The sequence below is a fragment of the Gorilla gorilla genome, chromosome 21 (genome assembly GCF_029281585.2).
Source record: "Gorilla gorilla gorilla isolate KB3781 chromosome 21, NHGRI_mGorGor1-v2.1_pri, whole genome shotgun sequence".
Lineage (NCBI taxonomy): Eukaryota > Metazoa > Chordata > Mammalia > Primates > Hominidae > Gorilla > Gorilla gorilla.
In genome coordinates, this window is record NC_073245.2 from 15,917,855 (window position 1) to 15,940,641 (window position 22,787).

The 22,787-nt window shown below is 40.5% G+C and overlaps 3 protein-coding genes across 9 annotated transcripts in view; 2 read left to right on the forward strand and 1 right to left on the reverse strand.

Annotated features, from left to right (window-relative positions):
• The window catches only part of MCM8 (minichromosome maintenance 8 homologous recombination repair factor), a 50,188-nt gene extending 42,344 nt beyond the window's left edge, over positions 1-7,844 (forward strand). For all 5 annotated transcript variants that reach the window (XM_004061784.5, XM_055372544.2, XM_055372545.2 and 2 more), the window contains 2 exons: positions 386-575; positions 1,184-7,844. In XM_004061784.5, the coding sequence (XP_004061832.3) occupies positions 386-575; positions 1,184-1,276 (283 nt within the window). In that variant the 3' untranslated portion in view covers positions 1,277-7,844. The remainder of the gene's footprint in view (positions 1-385; positions 576-1,183) is intronic.
• The window catches only part of TRMT6 (tRNA methyltransferase 6 non-catalytic subunit), a 69,142-nt gene extending 55,086 nt beyond the window's left edge, over positions 1-14,056 (reverse strand). Inside the window, exon 1 of the mRNA XM_055372548.2 lies at positions 14,014-14,056. Within this exon, the coding sequence (XP_055228523.2) occupies positions 14,014-14,051 (38 nt within the window). The 5' untranslated portion in view covers positions 14,052-14,056. The remainder of the gene's footprint in view (positions 1-14,013) is intronic.
• Positions 12,860-22,787, forward strand: part of CRLS1 (cardiolipin synthase 1) — a 32,000-nt gene continuing 22,072 nt past the window's right edge. Inside the window, exons 1-3 of one of the 3 annotated variants that reach the window (XM_004061789.5) lie at positions 12,860-13,453; positions 16,647-16,784; positions 22,232-22,361. In XM_004061789.5, coding sequence (XP_004061837.1) covers positions 13,148-13,453; positions 16,647-16,784; positions 22,232-22,361 — 574 coding nt within the window. In that variant the 5' untranslated portion in view covers positions 12,860-13,147. Of the gene's footprint in view, positions 13,454-14,144; positions 14,308-16,646; positions 16,785-22,231; positions 22,362-22,787 lie in introns of those variants that run through there. The other 2 variants (XM_063702223.1, XM_004061790.5) reach the window with 2 other exon arrangements.

Consider the following 22,787-nt stretch of genomic DNA (forward strand, 5'->3'; position numbering starts at 1 on the left):
GCGGCCAGATGCTGCTCCAGTAGATAGGACACATTTTTATTCTGTGAAGTCTAAATTTATTATATTTAGAATTTCTTTTCTTCATGAATCAAAAAGAATGTCCCAGGTATTTATATTGTAGTTTATCAATTTTGTGTTTTGTATGCATTTCTCTCTTCAAATTTAGAAGTTTCTTAAAAGCAGTAACTGTGTCCAAAATATTTTTATTCCTTATCAATCCATCATAGTGAATTTCAGAGTGGCCCCTCAATAAACACATGTTGAAATGTTTGCTAAGTGAGCCTTGTGGCTACTTCCAAATTTTTCTTCTGTAACCTGAAAGCCCAGGACAACAATTTCTATGGCAGTCCTACATTGGGTAATTTTTTCTTCCTTTCTTTTTAAGCATGCTAGGAACTTACTCTGATGAATTTGGGAACCTAGATTTTGAGCGATCCCAGCATGGTTCTGGAATGAGCAACAGGTCAACAGCGAAAAGATTTATTTCTGCTCTCAACAACGTTGCTGAAAGAACTTATAATAATATATTTCAATTTCATCAACTTCGGCAGATTGCCAAAGAACTAAACATTCAGGTATGTTAAACTAGTTAATCTCTTTTATAATAATTTCAGGAGGTCCTTGTTAATATATAGTAGAGCAGAAACAGTTTTTACTTATTTAAAATTCATACCTGCTTCTTCTCAAAGGCTTTTCAGCATCTTGATAGTCAGAGGGAAACATTGTAGTAAGACAGTCTCTATGTTTTTCTGACCGTCTCTAGTGGATGTGTCATTTTAACATCTTTTAACGTCGGATCCCTCATCTGTTAAATGGACCTGATTATACCTATTCCTACTTCAAAGTTCTCGTGAAAATCAATGTAATAGTACTTCAAACATGGGCTGTTACACATTATGGAAAATTAACTTCTTAATTTCAAAAGTTAGCTTGATTTTTGTTTTTCAGCTAACCTAAAACAAATGTAAAATATTCTCTGCATATTGGGATTTTTATTTTTTATTTATTTAGGCATTATAGAATCCAGAACTCAAATATAGGCAGTTTGCTCTGTAAGAAATAAAAATAATTTTATTTGGCCAAGAAACTTGACAGGTACATATTATTATTTGAGAGATTTATTTTAAAAGTAATATTTTGACACGTTACTTAATGGGCTAAACCTTTTGATGTTTTCTTCCAGGTTGCTGATTTTGAAAATTTTATTGGATCACTAAATGACCAGGGTTACCTCTTGAAAAAAGGCCCAAAAGTTTACCAGCTTCAAACTATGTAAAAGGACTTCACCAAGTTAGGGCCTCCTGGGTTTATTGCAGATTAAAGCCATCTCAGTGAAGATATGCACGCACGCACAGACAGACAGACACACACACACACACACACACACACACACAGTCAAATACTGTTCTCTGAAAAATGATGTCCCTAAAGTATTATAATAGGAAAAAAGCATTAAATATAATAAACTAATTTAAGAAGTGATAAAGTCTCCAGATGCAGTAGCTCACACTGTAATCACAGCGACTCAGGAGGCTGAGGTGAGAGGATTCCTTGAGGCCAGGGTTTGAGACCAACCTTGGGCAACATAGCAAGACCCCATTTCTTTAAAAAAAAAAAAAAAATTTAAACTTAGCTGGGTATGGTGGCACATGCCTGTAGTCTCAGCTACTTGTGAGGCTGAGGCAGGAGGATTCTTTGAGCCCAGGAGTTTGAGGTTACAGTGAGCCACAATCACACCAATCACTGCACTCCAGCCTGGGCAATAAAGTAACTCTTGACTCAAAAAAATAAAAAAAATTGTAGTGGTAGCCATGTGTTAATTGTTAAATAAATTCTCCAAAGGGCTAAAAGTAAATTACTTATAAATTTTTTATAGTTATATTTTTGACCTGCCTTTTATATGTATGAATATTTCATAGTTTTGCATATCAGATGTAGGCATACAGACAAATACATAAACCAATGAATATATTACATATTCTGTGTTCCAATAAAACTTTATTTATGGACACTAAAATTTTGAACTTCGTAAAATTTTCCCATGTCAAGAATACAAAATACTTGAGTTTTGTTTTTAGCTATTTAATAATAGGTCTCATTTATTCCACAGGCTGTAGTTTGTAGTCTTGCTTGAAACATTAGAAACAGACTGATTAAGCAGGAGAAGTTTTTTGAAAGTATTTTGTTTGGCTCACGGAATTATTAGAAGGCAGGTGAACCAGGAGGGTAAGCTTCCAGCAGCAATTTGTAAAACCATGCCTTAGAATTGGACTAAGGAAGAAGCTGCTGACACTCCACTGCCACACAGGGCACTGGAAGAAAGTGCTGCTGCCTCCCTGCCCCACCTTTGCCACTTCTGCAGCAGGAATAGGTAGAAGAATGCCCCCACCTGCACCGGAACAGCAACAAAAGGATTCTGCATGAGATGCCTCCCTAAATTGCTGAATTCAAAAAAGAAGTCGCATACAAAGACATCTGATTGAAAAAGGGTTATGTTATATGTCCCTTTCATAGGCTGCTAGGGAGTTTTCCTCGTTCTACTTTCAGGTGGTGGGATCAATAAGACAAGAATTCTCATATGTTGTGAGAGGATTCAAATGTTACAGGGTTGCCAGCCAAACTATCAATCATGTATAAATCCAACAAACACTTTGTAGCATACAAGAACTCAGGAAATGTGAACCATTGTTGGAGAATCTACTAAAATACGGCTTCCCGCAAACGAAGATGAATGGAAAATGTAAATAAAAAGAACTGGCAGTGTATATCAGATGTTTAACTATAGGACCAGAATTAAGATGTGGAGACTATTGCCATAGACCACAATGTAAATTTTTAAGTGAAGAAGGAAAAATCAGGAATCAAAAGGGGCCAGGTGCAGTGGCTCACATCTGTAATCCCAGAGCTTTGGGAGTTCTAGGCAGGAGGATCACTTGAAGCCAGTTTTGAGACCAGCCTATGCAACACATTGAGACCCTAGCTCTACAAAAAATAGATTAGCTGGGCACGGTGGTGCATGCCTATTGTCCTAGCTACTGTGGAGGCTGAAGTAGGAAATCACTTGAGCCCGAGAGTTTGAGGTTACAGTGAGCTATGATTATACCACTGCACTCCAGCCTGGGCAAGAGAGCAAGACCTTGTCTCTTAAAGAAAAAAAAAAAAAAAAATGGAGAAAGTAGATAGTAGTATAAATATAGTGAAGTCTTTAAAAGCTGGGGGTTAAAAGATATTTAAAGCAAATAACTCAGGCATGGTGGTGTGTGCCTGTAGTCCCAGCTACTAAGGAGGCTGAGGCAGGAGAATCACTTGAACCCGGGAGGCAGAGGTTGCAGTGAGCCAACATCGTACCACTGCACTCCAGCCTGGGCAACAGAGTGAGACTCTCTCCAAACTAAATAAGAGATATTTAAAGCTGAAAAAAAAATCTATTAATAGAATTTAAAACATTTCACAAAAGTCAACACATAAATAACATCAACCAAAATAAAGTGGTAGAAGAGAAAATATACTAATTTATTGTTCAAAGAGGAAAATAAGTCTCAAAGGTTAAGGCTATTATATAAATTTATTTTTTAAAAGACATAAACCTACATTTTCAGAAGAAATTGTTCCATGTTTCCTTACATTATGTATTTAGCATCCATTAATCACAGGGCCAAACTAACAACAAAAGTTGTTTAGCTTTCCCTTAGAATCCAGCTTTTATGGGTGTGCAAACATCACATTACAGTCCCTCCAACCACAGACCCCAACATATAGTATTTCACTTCCTGCCCAATAGTGGGTGTCCCCACACCTTTCAACCACTGTAGCAACAAAGCTCTGGCCTAGGCTTTTCACTTGCTTCTTTACTGCCTGACTGAATTTGGTGTTTCCTCATGTGGCCTGGTGTGGCATGGCATGCCCTCTTGGGAGATGAAAGTAATCTCCCATAGGCAGTTGTTTCTGTGTCACCATTGCTGATTAAAACAAATCCTAAGTACAAATGTCAGAACAGAAACATGCAAAGTCAGAACAGAAACATGCAAAGCAAGAAAACATTACATCATGAAAGTTTCTTTTTCTTTTTCTTTTTTTTTTTTTTTTGAGACAGAGTTTTGCTCTTTTTGCTCAGGCTGGAGTACAGTGGCGCGATCTTGGTTCACTGCAATCTCCGCCTCCTGGGTTCAAGCGTTTCTCCTGCCTCAGCCTCCCAAGTAGTTGGGATTATAGGCATGTGCCACCATGGCTAATTTTGTATTTTTAGTAGAGACGGGGTTTCTCCATGTTGGTGAGGCTGGTTTTTAACTCCCGAACTCAGGTGATTGCCTGCCTCAGCCTCCCAAAAAGTGCCGGGATTACAGGCGTGAGCCATTGTGCCCGGCCAAAAGTTTCTTTTTTTAAGAGATGGTGGTCTTGCCATGTTGTCCAGTATGGACTTGAACTACTCAGCTCAAGCAGTCCTCCCACCTCAGCCTCCTGAATAGCTGAGACTACAGGCATGCACCACTACACCTGGCTGCGAGATGAAATTTTAAGAGATGGGGGTCTTGTTCTGTCGCCCAGGCTGGAGTGCAGTGGCATGATCAAGCCTTGATCTCCTGGGCTCAAGCAATCCTCCTACCTCAGCCTCCTGAGTAGCTGGAACTACAGGAATGCAACACCATGCCCAGCTAATTTTGATTTTTAGTAGAGATGAGGTCTTCCTTTGTTGCCCAAGCTGGTCTCAAACTCCAGGGCTGCTTGAGTAGCTGAGACTACAGGTGTGAGCCACCATGCCCAGCCTCCTCTCTTTTCCAGTATTGTGTTAAGTAAATTGTATTGGTGGTAATCAACTTGATCATTTCATTTTTAGGCTAGAGATATCAAGGTGAGGATATAACTGAACGAGAAGAGGAATAAACACCACCCTGTGATTGATGGATCTTTATAGCTCTCCTTTGATAAAGAAGGGAAATATCGTACTTACATTAGCATGTTATAGTTGCTGTTGTTATACAGAAGAATATTAAACAATATTCATATATTGTTTATGAATGCATTGAATTCATAAACAATGGTGTGGATATTGACTAGCCAAAGAGGTGGATAAATGTAGATACAATGATACGGTGATTTGGTATTCAGTGTCCATTCTGCTCTCCTAGTGTGCCTTCCTATAATGCAGGGGCTGGAAGGTGAGAAAATAACCACATTTCCCAGACTCCCTTTGCAGGTAGATTTCCAGATGTGAATTGGGTTCCACTGATCAGACACCCATGTGTGAGATTTGGAATGCAGAACTGAGGAGAGAGCCATCTTCCTCTTGCTTGTGTTCTGGTGGCATGTGTGGTTGAGGAGACATTTAATTTCCCTGCAGCAGAATTCTTGCAGTCAGTTGTTGAGGCAAGTGGCGTGGTGGATGCAACCCTGATTCTTCACTTTTCTCATTATTGTGGGGTAGCAGCGCCTCTGGCAAGCCAGACAGACCTGCAGTGTTTTTCTGGGAGTTAATTCTGGAGACCCAGTATGGAACCCACTCCTAGCCCTTGTGACAATATTGCAAGCATCCAGTTCCCTGTTTTACAGTCCTTTTAAATGTGGCTAGCTACAGTAGTTTGTGTTTCCTGCAACTAATCACTCATACATCTGTATCTAAAGCACTCCACCTGGGTCATGTACTATACTTAAAATTATAAGGCAATATTAATTCACAAAACTACCTACTCGTTTTATTTAACCCTCAGAAGAACTGAAAACAAAAGCTATACCAGGCTTGCTCTAGAGCGTGGGCTTGGGAATGGAAAGGCAGAGTGCACCTATTGAATTCCATCATCAGTTTTTCTATATCATGGAGTTACTTACCATGTGTATACATAACACTGATTAAAAATTTAAAAAAAAGGTTAAAACAAAAACTGAGCCAGGTTCTGACATTTAAATCAGAATTATTCTTAGTACATAGACTTGCAAAGTCACTGAATAATTCCTTGGGACTACAGACTCTTAGTCTTTGCTTCTAGAAATGTATAGTAATTTCAACATGTCATATATATAGAGTATATATGTATATATATATACACACACACACTATATAGAGTATATATATACACTCCATATACAGTATATATACTATATAGTGTGTATATATATATACACACTCTATAGAGTATATACACTCTAGAGTATACACTATATAGAGTATATATATTATATATACTATATACTCTATAATATATACTACTCTACAGTATATATATACTATAGAGTGTATATATATACTATATAGATATGTATAGAGTATATATAGTCTCTATATATGCACTATATATAGTCTATATACTCTAGAGAGTAGAGTATATATACTCTTTGTCTCCATATATATATATATATATATATATATAGAGAGAGAGAGAGAGAGAGAGAGAGAGAGAGTAATCAGCTTCCTCAGGTTGAAACATCTAGATATATTGAAAACACTGGGTAGTCTGCAAACTCCTCTTCCTTAGAGAATGTATATTATCTTTAGTATTAAAATGACTCTTCTAAGTCCTGAGAAGCACCTCAGAACACTGCATTCACATGTTTGCTAGGCAGAATAGTACCCACCCTGCAAGACATCACATCCTAATGCCCAGAACCTGTGAATATGTTAGGTTACATAGCAAGGGGAAATGAAGATTGCTAATCAGGTGACCTTAAAATAGGGAGATCATCTTGGATTATCTGCATGGGTCCAATATAATTAGAAAGAACCTTTAAAGTGGAGGAGGGAGGCAGAAGAGAGCCAGAGGAAGATGTGACTACGGAAGAAGGCACAGATGCAGCATTGCTGGCTTTGCAGATGAGGGAAGGAGGCCTTCAGCCAAGGACTGTGGGTGGCTCTAGAATCTTTTTTTACATCTCAGTATGTATGCCACAGTTAAGGTTTTTGTTTTTTTAATTTTTGAGATGGCGTTTCGCTCTGTCATCCATGCTGGAGTGCAATGGTGAGATCTCAACTCACTGCAACTTCCGCCGCCGGGGTTCAAGCAATTCTCCTGTCTCAGCCTGAGTAACTGAGATTACAGGTGCGTGCCATCACGCCCGGCTAATTTTTGTATTTTTAGTAGAGACGAGGTTTCACCATATTGATCAGGCTGGTCTCGAACTCCTGACCTCAGGTGATCCGCCCACCTCGGCCTCCCAAAGTGCTAGGATTACAGGTGTGAGCCACTGTGCCTAGCCTCACAGTTAAGGTTATTAAACTGATTTAACTGCATAAAAAATGCTCGCTTGTGTGGCGACATGGTTTTTAAAAATGTAAACAGAGCTGGGCATGGTGGCTCACATCTGTAATCTCAGCACTTTGGGAGGCCGAGGCAAGAGAACTGTTGAAGGTCAGGAGTTGGAGACCAACCAGCCCAGGGAATATATAGGAAGACCCTATCTCTTAAAAAAAAAAAAAAATTACTTGGGCATGGTGGCATGTGCCTGTGGTTCCAGCTACTCAGGAGGCTGAGGCAGTAGGATTGCTTGAGCCCAGGAGTTTGAGGCTGCACTGAACCATGATCACACCACTGCATTCCAGACTAGGTACAGAGCGAGTCTATGTGGAGTGCAATGTCTCTAAAAAAAAAAAAAAAAACAAAACCCAAAATATAAACAGTAAGGACTATGAAGTATGTACAGGAAATTAATAGCTGAAGAATATTTTACCATGTTCAAAAACAAAATTCTTCATGTGGCTGAGAGAAGAAAGAAAAAAAATGGTATGTTTGTGTTCCATTTGCAGGTATTACATAAACCCATTTTAAATGAACTAAAATGCCTAGGATTTGGTGGGGGGGAAATTATCTTGTGCTCGCATTTGAAGGTTCTTCTCAGAAATAAACTGTTTAAAGAGACCACAGTACTGGTTTAATTTTTTTTCCGCAGGACCAGAGGGAAACAGGTGGTTTACCATTTTTGGAAATTCTGTCACATGATCTGAATAGAAAGGATAGTTGGATGTAACGTTAAAACAAAGCTTTCTGAACCAGCAATCCCCAACCTTTTTGGCAACAGGGACTGGTTTCAAGGAAGACAGTTTTCCACGGACCTGGATGGGGGAATGTTTCGGGATGAAACTTCCACCTCAAGTCATCATTAGATTCTCATAAGGAACGCACAACCTAGATTCCTCACATGTGCAGTTCACAGTAGGGTTCACGCTCCCATGAGAATCTAATGCGCTGCTGACCTGGCAGGAAGCAGAGCTCAGGTGGTGATGCTCGCTTGCCTGCCGCTCACCTCCTGCTGTGTGGCCTGGTTCCTAACAGGCCATGGATTGGTACTGGTCCACAGCCCAGGGGTTGGGGACCCCTGTAACAAAAGGAAAACAAGATTCTTAAATCTTTACAGGAAGGAGGAATGGAATGGAAAATAAAGCTAGTTGTACACTAAATGATGTTAACAATCCCTTTATCACCTTTAAAATATGAGCAGAGAGGAAAAAAATATTAAAACCAACCCTTTTTACTTTCTTATTTGCAGATAATGCCTGCCTTACGAGAATGTTATTTCTTTTAAAGGTTCCAAAACAACCATATAAAAACTTAGTAATGACTTAATTGTTCACATATTCTAGTGACATCAATACATTTTCAGGAAGAAATGTGGAAAGGTTGGCACTAGAAGTTGACATAAGAATTAGTTTAGCCAGGTGCAGTGGCACATGCCTGTAGTCCCAGCTACACAGGAGGCTGAGGCAGGAGGATTGCTTGAAGCCAGGAATTCTGGGCTATTATAGTGTGCTATGCTGACTGGGTGTCCACACTAAGTTCGGCATCAACATGTTGATCTCCTGGGAGTGGTGGGCCACCAGATTTCCTAAGGAGGGGTGAACCTGCCCAGGCCAGAAATGGAGCAGGTCAAAATTCCCGTCCCGGTCAGTAGTGGGATCGCCCCGTGAAGAGCCACGGCATTCTAGCCTGGGCAACATAGTAAGACCCTGTCTCTTACATAAAAATAAAATAACAAAAATGAAAAGGAGAATTAGTTTAGGTCTCTTGATAATTTAAACAGTAATCTAAATTATAGAGTTTAGGTGGAGTTAATCTCTGCAAGTCTTGAGGAGCTATGCCCAAGGTGCTTGGCCCTACCAGCAATGCACTCTTTTGCTTACATGTGTTTCAAATCTTAAATCCCAACATTTAGTTTTTTCCTATTTAGGCTGTGGGACGGTGCGCTTATTACAATGATTGAAACCTGTGCCTTATTTGGATTGCTGGTTATTCAAAACACATCTTTGGGTTTAGTGCCTGGTAATTACAGCTTACTCCTGTAAGATTTAACTCATTGATTGCTAGAGAATTTTTTTTGAGACAAGGTCTTGGTGGGTCACCCAGGCTGGATGGAGTGCAGGGGCACAATCTCGGCTCACTGCAACTTCTGCCTCCCTGGGCTCAAGCAATCTTCCCACCTCAGCCTCCTGAGTAGCTGGTACCACAGGCACCCACCATCATGCCCAGGTTTATTTTTGTATTTTTGGTAGAGATGGTGGGCGGGGGGAGCGGGGGGGTATGGTGTGCGGGGCGGGGGGTGGGGGGTGGTCCTCACAGTGCCCAGGCTGGTTTCGAACTCCTGAGTTCAAGCAGTCCACCCACCTCGGCCTCCGAAAGTGCTGGGATTACAGGTATCAGCCACCATATCCAGCTGTTTTAATTTGATTTAACTTCCAATCAATATTTACATAAGACTCATTTGCAAAACTACCTTCTTTACATTATCTTCTGGTTTTAGGAAACAAAAAGTAGCCCAAGTTTATTGTGTCCTAGACTAAATAACACAAGTAACACTACATTACACTGCATATCTGATATAAGAACGCAGTACACATATTTCTAGACTTTGTTCATTTATCCCCAGGCAGAAAATATTCATAATAGATTTGGAATAAAATTTTCTTCTCAAAAAGCTTAAACTTCAAATAGAAGTGATAAGTGAGAAAGAATGATTGGGTTGCAGAATTTTCAAAAGCCTAAAAACAGCCCGGGCATGGTGGCTCACACCTGTAATCCCAGCACTTTGGGAGGCCGAGGTGGGCAGATTACCTGAGGTTGGGAGTTCCAGACCAGCCTGACCAACATGGTGAAATCCTGTCTCTACTAAAAACATAGTAGTTAGCCGGGCGTGGTGGCATGCGCTTGTAATCCCAGCTGCTTGGGAGGCTGAGGCAGGAGAATCGCTTGAACCTGGGAGGCGGAAGTTGCAATGAGCCGAGATAGCGCCATTGCACTCTAGCCTGGGCAAGAACAGGGCGAGGCTTCATCTCAAAACAAAACAAAAAAACAAAAACAGAAAGGCTAAAAACAGGTTCCAAGAAGTTGTAGCAAAGAGGTAATTTGTTCCAATATACAGTACAGTCATACACAGCACTTTGCAACTTAACCAAGGAAAACATTAAAAGTGGCAAGACAATACTACCCTCTAGGGGCAGAATTTTTATGTTCACAACTCAGCAAAGGATCAATGAAAGGATGAACTAAACAGTTAATAACAGGCCAATTATTCAAGATTGAACAATCCTTTCTCTTTTCAGGTTCTCTTGGGGTAAGCACTACATGACTGACTACAGAAGTTGGGATAAGACACCTGACCAGTACATTTTGGTTACTTATGAAAATAATTCTGATACAAGGGTGGAGAGAGAAAAATTTGAAATGAACTTCATGAAACTTAGAATTTATATATAGATTTTTATTTATATTTTTATTACAGACTTACTATTCTAATTTTTTCCCCATTTGGGAAAAAAGTTCAATGACAGATATTCCCAGTCCCTTCAGACATATGAGGTGCCTGTGTGTTTAATCTACTTGGATAGAAATTATTACAGAATTCATAAAACAGGAAATGAACATTATAAACCAGTTACTAACTGTAGAATATTTTGGTTTCCTCTGCCTCCTGCCCTGCTCTAAACTCTACTTCACTGGGTTTCTGCATTTTCTCCATCCTTTATCCCAGATTAACCTGTTCATTTATTGACTTCTGTCAAGTTCTAGAAAATGAGATCAAAGACTGATAGCTGGATGTTCTCCCGTCTTAAAATGTTAGGGAAACAGTTTGTTAAAAGCATGTTACTCTTTAGTCATAAGTATTGAGCAGTCATTGTCCTTCAGGCCAAAATGCCAGCCACTTTATTTTCCTACTTTTTAAAGACAATTAGCCATCAGCAGTCTGTAGTAGAGCTGGCTTTTTTAATACAAAACAGTTTATTATATTTTAATTGGCGGACTCTATTGTATCTTGGAGTTTTTTTCTCTAATTTTATATTGAAGTGAAAAATAGGAAGAACATAAAATTTGCTACATAGATAATTTTGGGGATGTTCTATTTTAAACACTGATAACTATAATTTAATTCCATATTTTGAAATATACAAAAAATATATACAACTAAAATGGTATCTAAAACAGAAACCTATGAATGCTAGCTCCAAACAATAAGGCAAATAAGTGAAGAGCTCAGGTAATGGTGTTATTCTTGAGGGCACAAAGCCTGGATAAAACTAGATTACCATAAATAGTAGTATGGAAGTTGAAGAAATCAACACAGTAACTAGAATTAATTTAGAAAAAATTAATAAAAGGTTGGACAAATACCATAAGTAATAGAAATAAAACCTATCAGAGCAACAAATGGAAAAAACACAAAAGCAAGTTTGTGTCCTCAGTGCCAAGGATTAGAGGCAGATGAAGTACAGGCTGAATATAGGGAATAGAAAGAAGTCCCAAGACACAATGAGTGTCTTAGGAAGCGGAGTGTGAATAAAGGCAATCTCATGAAAGGAAGGGAGAGACTGGAATCCTGCTCACTCCCTCTTGCCAGGGTTATCCAGAATCAATGTTTACCTATGAGAACTGTGTTTTTAAATAGTTTTTAAATTTTTTAAAATTTTTACATTGCTGTTGCAGAAGTTTCAATTTTTCTCTCAATGTCAGGATTTCAATGTAAGAAATAGATTTTTTTTTGGATAAATACCCGCTGCTTCATCTACAATGTTGCTCACTTTCAGTTGGTCTTTCCCTTTCCTAACTACCCGAATTAAGACTTTAAACTCAACTGTAAGGTAGTTCAGCCATCATAGATGGGGTTAGTGGGGCGATAGTGGAGAGGCGGCAGTAATAATCATTCAAATTCAGTTCAACACTGAATTCAACAAGAAAAAATTCTGTAACATTGCAAATATTGATGTATCAGTATGTTTAGTATACTAATCTGAATATATTAATCAGCTGATTAATGGTGAACTGATTCATAACTGTCTCGGATATTATAGGCAAGTTTCTTAACCTCTCTACACCTAAGTTTCCTTATCTGTAAAAGTAATAATGGAACCCTCATCTTGCAGTCGTTGGGAGGATTAAACGGGATGATGCACTATAGCCTGGTTATATAGTATAATTGAAACTTTTGTACTAGCAATGTAAAAATTTAAAATAATTTAAAAACTATTTAAAAACACAATTCTCATAGGTAAACATTGATTCTGGATAATATAGTATTACTGTTTTCAGCAAAACAATCAGCCATTGCTATTACTAACATTTACTAATGCTTATATTTTTAGCATGTGCATCTTTATTCAATGCTCAAAAAGGAGAGAATTACAGAGCCAATATTTATTAATCATTTCTTCTGTACTAGATACTGTAAACCACCCACAAGAACCGTAGGGCGCCGCACGCACCTTGGAGGGGGCCCTTCTGCCGGCCACCCTCCTCAGAGGGTTTCAGGCCAGGGCCTGAGGTGGCTCCGGCCCCCTCGCGGCTACGTCGGCTGCGCGGTCATCCTATCTTGTTCGTTTTTCCCCTTCCCCCGCCCACCCCCGGGCCTTGGCTCCGGGCTGCGGGCCAAGAGAAGAGAGCGCCGCGTACCCGCTGCTTCCCAAAACCCACTGAGCCTGACGCGCGCTCCTCCGCTGTGCCAGGGGCGCCTGGAAGCCCGACGACGACGGTGTCGTAAAAGCGTCGCGAAGGCGTCCGCCCTTGGCGGCTTCCTGCCACCTGTATAAGTGGAGCGTGCTGGGGTGTGTAAAGTAGTATGGAGGCAGCGGTGGCCCAGTGTTTGAGTGGTTGCTGGGTCTCCATGGAGAAGCGGCTCGCCAGTGTCCCAGGCTGCTGAGCTCTCGCCGCCCGAGTCCCCGCGGCGCGGCCGCAGGGCCATGCTAGCCTTGCGCGTGGCGCGCGGCTCGTGGGGGGCCCTGCGCGGCGCCGCTTGGGCTCCGGGAACGCGGCCGAGTAAGCGGCGCGCTTGCTGGGCCCTGCTGCCGCCCGTGCCATGCTGCTTGGGCTGCCTGGCCGAACGCTGGAGGCTGCGTCCGGCCGCTCTTGGCTTGCGGCTGCCCGGGATCGGCCAGCGGAACCACTGCTCGGGCGCGGGGAAGGCGGCCCCCAGGCCAGCGGCCGGAGCGGGCGCCGCTGCCGAAGCCCCGGGCGGCCAGTGGGGCCCGGCGAGCACCCCCAGCCTGGTACGTACCGATGAGGCGGCGGGGGGCCGGCCCTGGGCTGGGGTCGCCGCCCCTGCACTCAAGTAACATGCTCTGGGTGGTGCAGCTCGGACGCTTCCGTTCCCTAACTTTTAGACTCTTCCCTGAAAAGAAGTTACTGGCAGGTCATTCGGTCAGGATGAATTTCAGGGTCACCGGCGGGGTCCACCTACGGTCTCTGTGGTCAAGTTAGAAATCCTCTCATCCCCCTTCTATCTGCACCTGTTGCTGGAAGGGCCGCCTCTGCATAATGCGTTGGTAAAGGTAGCCTTCGCTTGTCTTACTAAAAGCCTATTTTTAATCCTTTTGAAGTGAATCCCCAGTGTTTAGGGCAAGTCTTTGGGAATATTTAGAAAGGTATACAGGCCCTTCTGTTTGCTTGTGCAAGTTCCGTTCACCATCATTTGACCTTTGGTAACCTTACACATTATAGGATGAAGGTAATTAAATAATTTAGGTCGTCATTAAAGGATCTTTTAACCTTTATAGAAAAAGATTTAAACTATTCTTGAGGTAACGGAGGGAAGTATTTGTCCACTTACCTGTTGATATGCTGCCCAGACAGAAGACACCCGAGCATGAGTGTGGGAGAGCTTTTGATGTCATGTTAGCAAGACTCATGCAATTATTACATCTTCAATTGTTATGTCTTCAGTGGCCCCTGTACTGCTTTCATCAGTTGTACAGCATGGGTTGAGGTGGCCAGATCCTGGCAGGGGTCTCAACTCCACTAATAGCTAAAGCATGTTGGGGTTTGAATGCTGGATACTTTGAAGTTGCCATATCCTGACTGAAGTCCTTCCCAGAACGGCAGTAGTTGGTCGAGTATGCCACAGGTTATCTGGTTGAGTAATCTGAGATTAGCTCTCCTAATGTTAACTTTGAAACTTTTACGGATTTAATGATTACAAATTAATGAGACACCTTAACCGAAATATTCTATGTGGAGCTAAAAAGAACTCCCTTCACTGTTCCAGCAACATTCAGTTCTGTTTGTTAATTCGCCAAATGAAATGATGTTTCTGTTTACAACTTTGTCTTTAATTTTGCCCTGTGGATAATTTCTGAAGTTAATCTGGGGACCTTTTTTCTGATCTTTTGCTTACTGCTTTTTCGCAACCATGTGCAGCCTTCTCCCCTCCCACTCTTCCCTTTGAGTTGCTGTAACCTTTGATCAGTATTTGACTTATTCTCTACCATAGTATGGTCAACAGACTTATCTTTTTTCTTTGGACTCTGAAACACTCTGATATTTGAACTTGAATTTGGGATGTATTCCAAGAATGTTTTCATTGTATAATGTGGATTACTTTCAGTAAAAGATCTCAGAGTAGAGGTTTGTATTGCTTCTTGTTTTGTGATTGCTCTTCGGATAATTTGAAGTTTTTCGATAGCTTTCAATGACAGTATTCTGCCACCTGACCCCAGCAATAACTATTTAATTATCCCTCCAAGCTGAGGTGCTTTCTTGCTGGGTTTCTTTTATAAACACAGACATAGTGTCTTTAGAGAATACTTTTTTTTTTTTTTTACAGGATAGTTCATAGAATTTTAAAAGAATCTTCAGAAATGGCCTTTGCCACCTTTTTTACAACCAAAATTAAGATTCAGGCAAGTTGGCTAGTACTGATTAAGAAGGAGGTTAAAAGGGGTTCTAGAGAAGAGAAAGTCTCATGGAGTGGAATTGGCAGTCTTGACACAGCGGAGAAAAAAAAATCTAGGCTTCAGGGAAAGGCGTTTTCTTGTTGTTATTTCTGTACCCTGTTGTGCAAGGTGTCTTAGCTCCGCTGGGCCGAGGCTTTTCAAAGCTGAAATACCCTCTCATGAGTCAGATTCTGTTTGGCAAGAAGGGGATGTTCTTCAGACAGCTGCCAAAGAGCTCTTTTGTTAGTGCCAACTTCAAACAGCTTGGCTCCAAATGAGTTGTCTAGGAATTGCAAAGCCCCCAGATGGGAGCTGTGAAAGTCATTGGTTTTTAGTTGAGGATCTTAACATTTCCATGACTGTTTTGAACAAATTTACACAATTTCTCGATTTCCAAATATCACAATCCCTATTCCTATCTCCATTTTCTTCTAGCAGTTCTCTGACTTAGTGATGAGGTTATAGAATTAAATCTGTTTTTGTTCTCTTCATTCAAACCTCCATACACTCTATATAGCATTTAGCATTCTTTAGATATGTGTAAGGGAGTGAGGGAGATTCTTTGCAGTAAGTATTTAAAGCTGAATGCCTGGAGTTGATAATTTGGCCTTTTTTCCTGACACTTTTACTTGTAAGTAGACACTGTTTGTCTATTTACAAGATCTTCCTGAAGTTTCACCTTTAAAAGCAGAGTGTTGAAAGTTCTGAGTTCTTACAATGAAGTTATATATTAAAGGCTTAGCTTATATGGCAGATAATACATGTGTTCTGTCTTCCCTCTCTTAAGAAAACCTATAATAGGCCGGGCACGGTGGCTCACGCCTGTAATCCCAGCACTTTGGGAGGCCGAGGCGGGTGGATCACGAGGTCAGGAGTTTGAGACCAGCCTGGCCAACACAGTGAAACCCCATCTCTACTAAAAATACAAAAATTAGCTGGGCATGGTGGCGGGCACCTGTAATCCCAGCTACTTGGGAGGCTGAGGCAGAAGAATCACTTGAACCCGGGAGGTGGAGGTTGCAGTAAGCCGAGATCGTGCCACTGCACTCCAGCCTGGGCAACAGAACTAGACTCCATCTCAGAAAAAAAAAAAAAAAAGAGAAAAGGAAACCTATAATATGTAAGACACCTTACTCTGTGTTTCGGTACATGATACATCTTCATCTTTTGTATTCTTTTTTCTTCTTTTTTTAATTAAAAAAAATTGAGATGGGATTCTCTCCATGTTTCCCAGGCTGGTCTCTAATTCCTGGGCTTAAGGGATCCTCCTGCCTCAGCCTCCTGAAGTGCAGGGATTATAGGCGTGAGCCATCATGCCCAGCCATCTTCTGTATTCTTGAAAGAAGATTTTAGGGAGATATCTGTAAAAAGAACAGAATGGATTTTAAAATTCAATTTAATGTACTAAATTTAAAGTTTATGTAGCTTCTGACTGAAGTTGATGAAGTATATTTTTCTAATGTATGTATATAGTTATTCAAAGTATGAATTCATAGTATTTTATTTAAATTTTGTTGTCTTTGTGTTTCAGTATGAAAACCCATGGACAATCCCGAATATGTTGTCAATGACGAGAATTGGCTTGGCCCCAGTTCTGGGCTATTTGATTATTGAAGAAGATTTTAATATTGCACTAGGAGTTTTTGCTTTAGCTGGACTAACAGATTTGGTAAGTTGTAAATGCACTCCCAGTTTGCTCTCCTTCCAAATCCTGGTCTGTACTACTAAACCGAAATAGCATAGCCTTAGCCTGCTTTTCCTTGGGAGGAAAACCTTAAGATGAATTTGACGTAGTACTTTTTGTGAGGACTTTGTCTTTAGCATCTATATGGGATTTGTTTTTTTTTTCATGTGATTTCAGGGAGGAAGCGAAGGTTGTAAGGAAGTAAAGGAGGGGATACTTTGTACTCTTGATTTTTAAGAGTGAAAGAAACACCCTTAGAAATTTCCAAAGAGCTGAGTGCTTGCTTTAGGGATAGAAATAAAGGAGAGGAGATCTGAGATGACTTTTCTATGTATTGTGGTAAAGAGGAATACTCAGATCTGCAAAAAAAAGTTGGTTTTCCTAGTGGAGAGGGAAACTGGACCAGTTGTTATGACCCAGGGAACTGGGATATGACCAGGAGCATGTAGAAGTCATAGCTTTGCTCAGGTTTCATGCTAGCAGAAGGCTGTAGGTACCCCCACAGATTTATTTTCTGATCTCTGCTCTACACCCCTCTGACTGCCCTGCAGAATACTCTGCTCTGGGCTGACAATTGGACGTCCTTCCTTCCTTCTCCTCCCTCAGCAGATGGACAAAGAAGAGGAGCTCTCCTTGATACTACATTGTTAGTTTTGAAGAGGAGAGGAGGATTTATTCAGATGATCTCAAATTAGAAATGGAAAATAATTTTATAACAGAAGGCTACATTAAATAGGCTTTTGTGGACTGGCTAGCCATCATCATGTATGACATTATTTGTATTACCAACTTTATTTCAAAAAAGTTTCGAAATGCATTATAAAACTGGCTGGACACAGTGGCTTACACTTGTAATTCCAGTGCTTTGAGAGGTCAGGAGTTTGAGACCAACCTGCACAACATAGCAAGAGCCTATCTCTACAAAAAATTTAAAAATTAGCTGGGCATGGTGGCATACGCCTGCAGTCCTAGGTACTCAGGAGGCTGAGGCAGGAGGATTGCTTGAGCTCAGGAGTTCAAGGCTGCAGTGAGCTATGATCGCACCACTGTACTCTAGCCTGGGTGACAGAGCAAGACCTTGTCTCTTAAAAAAAAAAAAAAGAAAAACTTCATGCTGTATAAAAACATAGTTGAGGGAAGTGTGGAAAAGATGAAGGAATAATTTTAAACCAGGGCAGAGTTAGCAGGAGAAATAGATACATTATATTCTTGTACAAGGTTGGTCTGAGATCTATATGAGCATCCAGACAGGCGGTGCTTTGGTGCCTCTTCAAACTAATTTATGTTTGAAAAGCTTTGCTCAATATTTATTGAGTGAGAATCGAGAGAAACTAGTTTTATATTAATAAAAGTTGTATGCCGTCTTTCTTTGTAACATCAGCTGTTCCCTTCGAGGTTCATAGAAACAAAATTCCACCTTCCTAGTAGCAGTAGCATTGGTGGGCAACATAAAATTAACAGAAGATTTTGGAGTGCAGACAAAAGAGAGCATTTGCATTGTTACATGGCATTTCCAAACCTGCTTCAAACATAGCCTCCCAAATTGGCTTTACCTCTCTTTTTCCAGAGTTTAGCATCTACTAATATTTGTCACTACCTCTTCCCATTCTCACAATCTTTCTCCTTTTCTTTTGTCCCTGCTTTTTTTTTTTTTTTTTGGGAGACGGGAGACTGACTCTGTCGCCCAGGCTGGAGTGCAGTGGCGTGATGTCGGCTCACTGCAGCCTCTGCGTCTTGGGTTCCAGCAGTTCTCCTGCCTCAGCCTCCTGGGTAGCTGGGGTTACAGGCATGCACCACCATGCCTGGCTAATTTTTGTATTTTTAGTAGAGATGGGGTTTCATCATGTTGGCCAGGCTGGTCTCGAGCTCCTGACCTCAGGTGATCCACCCACCTCGGCCTCCCTCAGCCTGGGATTACAGGCGTGAGCCACCACAGCTGGCCTGTCCCTTCTTTTATCCCAAAGCCTGCATTCATTGTTAATATTATCTCCAAGTCTGTCAAAGGCCATTATACTGATAACGGTTTTTTTTTTTAACATCACAGACAAGATCTTTTTCAGTTACTGTAGTCTCCTTTTTTGTCTGCTACGTTTTTTTTTTCTTGTAAGCTGCCACATGAGATTGCAGTATTCATTGAATGTTAGAGAGGCCCCATTAACATTTTTCTAAATATATAAGATGATGTTTGTGGAAACCTAAGTTAACTGGTGCCACGTTTCACATTTGTTCCATGGAGATTTTAGTGCCTTTCAATTGGCCACTGGGAGGTGGTCGGACTCATCAGTTTAAGCCAGGGAATGACAAAGTCTGATTGCGTTGTGTGTGGAAAATGGATTATAGACAGCTAAGAGTGGAAGCTGAGTAAGTGGTTAGGGGGCTGACCATGATCCAGCAAGAGTGGAAGCAGAGTAACTGGTTAGGGGCTGGCCGTGATCCATGGCAGCAGTGGTGGGAGCTTAGACTGGGGTTGGAGTTTGGAGTTGGAGAGAAGTATGTGGGTTTGAGATATATTTTAAAGACAGAAGTAATATGTGGATGGATTAGATATGGAGTGAGAGTGGGAAGAGTCAAATATGAATACTAGGGTCTTACTTAAAAAAAAAAATTCTCTTCTAAAACCAGGTTCATGGAAATGACATTTTCTGTGATGGGCAACACTTGAGGAGGGCAGAGTTCAAGGGAGAATACTAAGAATTCTGTTGCCTATCCACATAGAAGTATCAGTTGGGCAGTTTAGTAGTTTGGAGTTGGAGGAAGTCATCGTTACAGAGAGAGAAATTTGGGAGCTGTCAGATATAGATGGTTGGATCTGGGTAAAATCATCCAGGCTGAGGTAACAGGAATGAAGGGTCAGAGAAATGAGCAACAAGTAAAGCACCAGAAAAGAAGCCAGTCAGGAACCCTGGGAAGGAATAGCTGGCGAGGAAGAAAATTAGGCAGTGAGATTTCCCAGAAAGTGGAGAAAGTGCTTCAGTTGTGTCGAGGTCAGGTACTCTAAAAATGCGGAATTCCTTGGTGACCTTTACGAGCCTCACCTCTGGAGGGGTGGGGACAATTGGAGTGGGTCGATGAACACATGTGAGATGGTAATGACATTGGACGTTCCTTTGAAGCAGTTTTGCTTTGTAGGGGGATAGAGAAATAGGATCACAGAAGGGTCTTTTAAAAAGATACATACTGGGGAATTATATCTATATGTATATAGATAGATAGATATAAAATCCTATATATAAAAATATATGCTGGAGTATATGTATATACTGGGGAATTTTTGTTTGGCCTTTTTTTTTTTTTTTTTTTTTTTTTTTTTGAGATAAATCTCATGTTGCCCAGGTTGGCCTTGAACTCCTGGCTTCAAACGATCCTCCCACCTCAGCCTTCCAAGTAGCTGGGACTATAGGTGTGCCACTGTGCCCAGTGAATTTTTGTTGTTAGTTAACTGATTAATTAAATGATCAGGTAGAGAGATCAAATGAAAGGGAGAGATGGATGATGCAAGGGGAGATGGGGAAGAAGGGAGGCAGGTCACAGAAGGTGAGAGGGCATGGGAACGGATGAAGGAAGGCAGAGAGAATGAATGGATGCAGGTAGGTGGGGGATTTGATGATGGGAATATGAGGATGGGCTGACTACGTTTTTCTTTTTCCTTAAGGAAAATACAGACATGACCATGAGCGAGAGGGATGGAGTTAGGTCTGAGGTGAGAGCAGAGACAGTGTGGAAGAGACAGTGTGAAAAGAGAGGGTAAATATGGTAAACAAGTGTGGAATTGCTAGGCAGTATTGGGTGCCCATGGGAGATTTGTGGTCATCAGTTTGAAGTGAGACCAGTCTTCCCATTTGTGTGTTTTCCTTAAGCACTATTCAGCTCTTAGGTGCAGGCCCAGAGTACATGGAGAGTTGCTTTTAAGCAGTGTTGAAGGAGAGTGGAGTGAAGGGGAGTTACAGATGTTTATAAAGGAATGATGTTGATGACCTTGGAATCTAGTGTGGGTTAGAGGAATAGTGAAGATGAGAGGGTGATGATGGCGAAAAAGTGAAAGGTTAAGTTCCCTGAGGTCAGCAACTGAACTAAACCTGATCTTCCAAGGTCCCAGCTCCCCAGGCTAGGTACTTTTCTGTTCATATGCTTAAGAAGGAAATAGATTTTTTCAGTTGCAATAGTAATAGCTAGTAACTGCTTTTTTTGAGGATTTACTAAGTGCTGAGTGCTGAACAAGTATTAATCACATTGTGTGCTGAAGACAACCACCCCTTTGAGGTAGGTAATTTATCTCTGTTTTACAGATGAGGAAACTAAGGCTTAGTCAGGCCAAATAACTTATCCAAGATCACACAGCTACTAAGTGGCAGAGCCAGGACTTGAACAGCTTCTGTTCTGCTACAAAGACCACATTTTTTTTTTACCACGGTCCTGGACTACCGCTGTCTCCTCTAACTCATTGGAATACTTGAGATATGGACAACTTACTTGTTCTTTAAAATGAACCATGATTAATTGCGTCTAAATGAATCTTTTTTCCCCTTAGAAATAGTATTAGAGAACTCAAACATTTGTTGAAACTTGAAGTTAAATGAGTAAAAGCCAGGAAGGGACTTGGATAAACCAGAAAATATCTGCCTTGTTTAGTGTGAATAGACAGTACTTGATTTCAGTCCATTTTGTGGCCCCAGAGTGGCCAGACCGCTCCTTTCTCAAGTTAGGATGGAGACCTGGGTTTTTATGGGAAGAATTGAATACTTACATGTTGATAACTAATTACAGTTTTTAAAAGCTCTGATAGGTCAAACAGAACCAGCTTACAGGCCCCATTTGGCCCACTAGCAACTAGATGTGACTTATGCTTTAAATAGTTTATTTTTAATCACAATAATATAAAAATAAATAATTTAAGTATCAGAATTTTAACTAGGCCAGGTAGAGAGGATTGAGTTTTCTATTCAAATGTAAGTAATGCAGATACAGTCAGAATATGGAATAAACAGTGGTATTGAGCAAAATGAGTTGAAAAACAGAAAAATGGTAAGTTTTAACAGAGTTGGATTATATTATCCTAGTCCAGGCTCTGCCGTTCATGCTTTCTTTGAGTTTTCTTTGGGTTCTTTATAGCTGTAAATACATCACTAACCGTATCTCTAAATGTGTATTTGGGTTCATCCCACAAAGGGGCCTTGTGAAAATACCGAGAAATAACCAGAAGGACTTGAGGGGGAAAGAAAATAAATGTGCATTTATTTTAAGACCAGTTGCTAATTTAAAAGTGAAATGTATACCAGCGAAAGAATGAGAATGTTTGGGGATAAGAAACAGAAGACATTTTGTTAACATTTTATGCAAGTATAATTGTTATTCTGGTATATCTTAAGCTTCAGAATATCTGCTTTGTTCCTGTTATGACATTTATATATATAAAAAAAAACTTCTATTTTCAGTTGGATGGATTTATTGCTCGAAACTGGGCCAATCAAAGATCAGCTTTGGGAAGTGCTCTTGATCCACTTGCTGATAAAATACTTATCAGTATCTTATATGTTAGCTTGACCTATGCAGATCTTATTCCAGGTAAGAACGCGTCATGCGTACTTTTGAATAGCACAGGGAAGAATGACATTAGTCAGCTTAGGATTTCTCTTGAGAGACAAATAATTTTTGTTCCAAAAATATAGTTTTCAACTTTAAACTGTTTCCCTAATTTTAAACTGTTGAACTGTTTTGTCAAACTACTTGTGGATTTTAGAATTTATGTCTTTGTTTTACTAGTAAAATCAGTTGCTTTCCTAGTAAGATTGTTTAAAATTAAAATCAAATAAATATTTCACAGTGCCAATTCATATTACTCTGAAATTTTTTGGTGATACATTATGTATTTTTAGTGCCTAGCTTTTCAAAAGCAATTTAGTTTTCCTACGTTTATTATCTTTATTAATATCGTTTAATCATAAGTGAGAACTCTGAAATCCTGAAGATGTCTATAAAATTTCACATTAT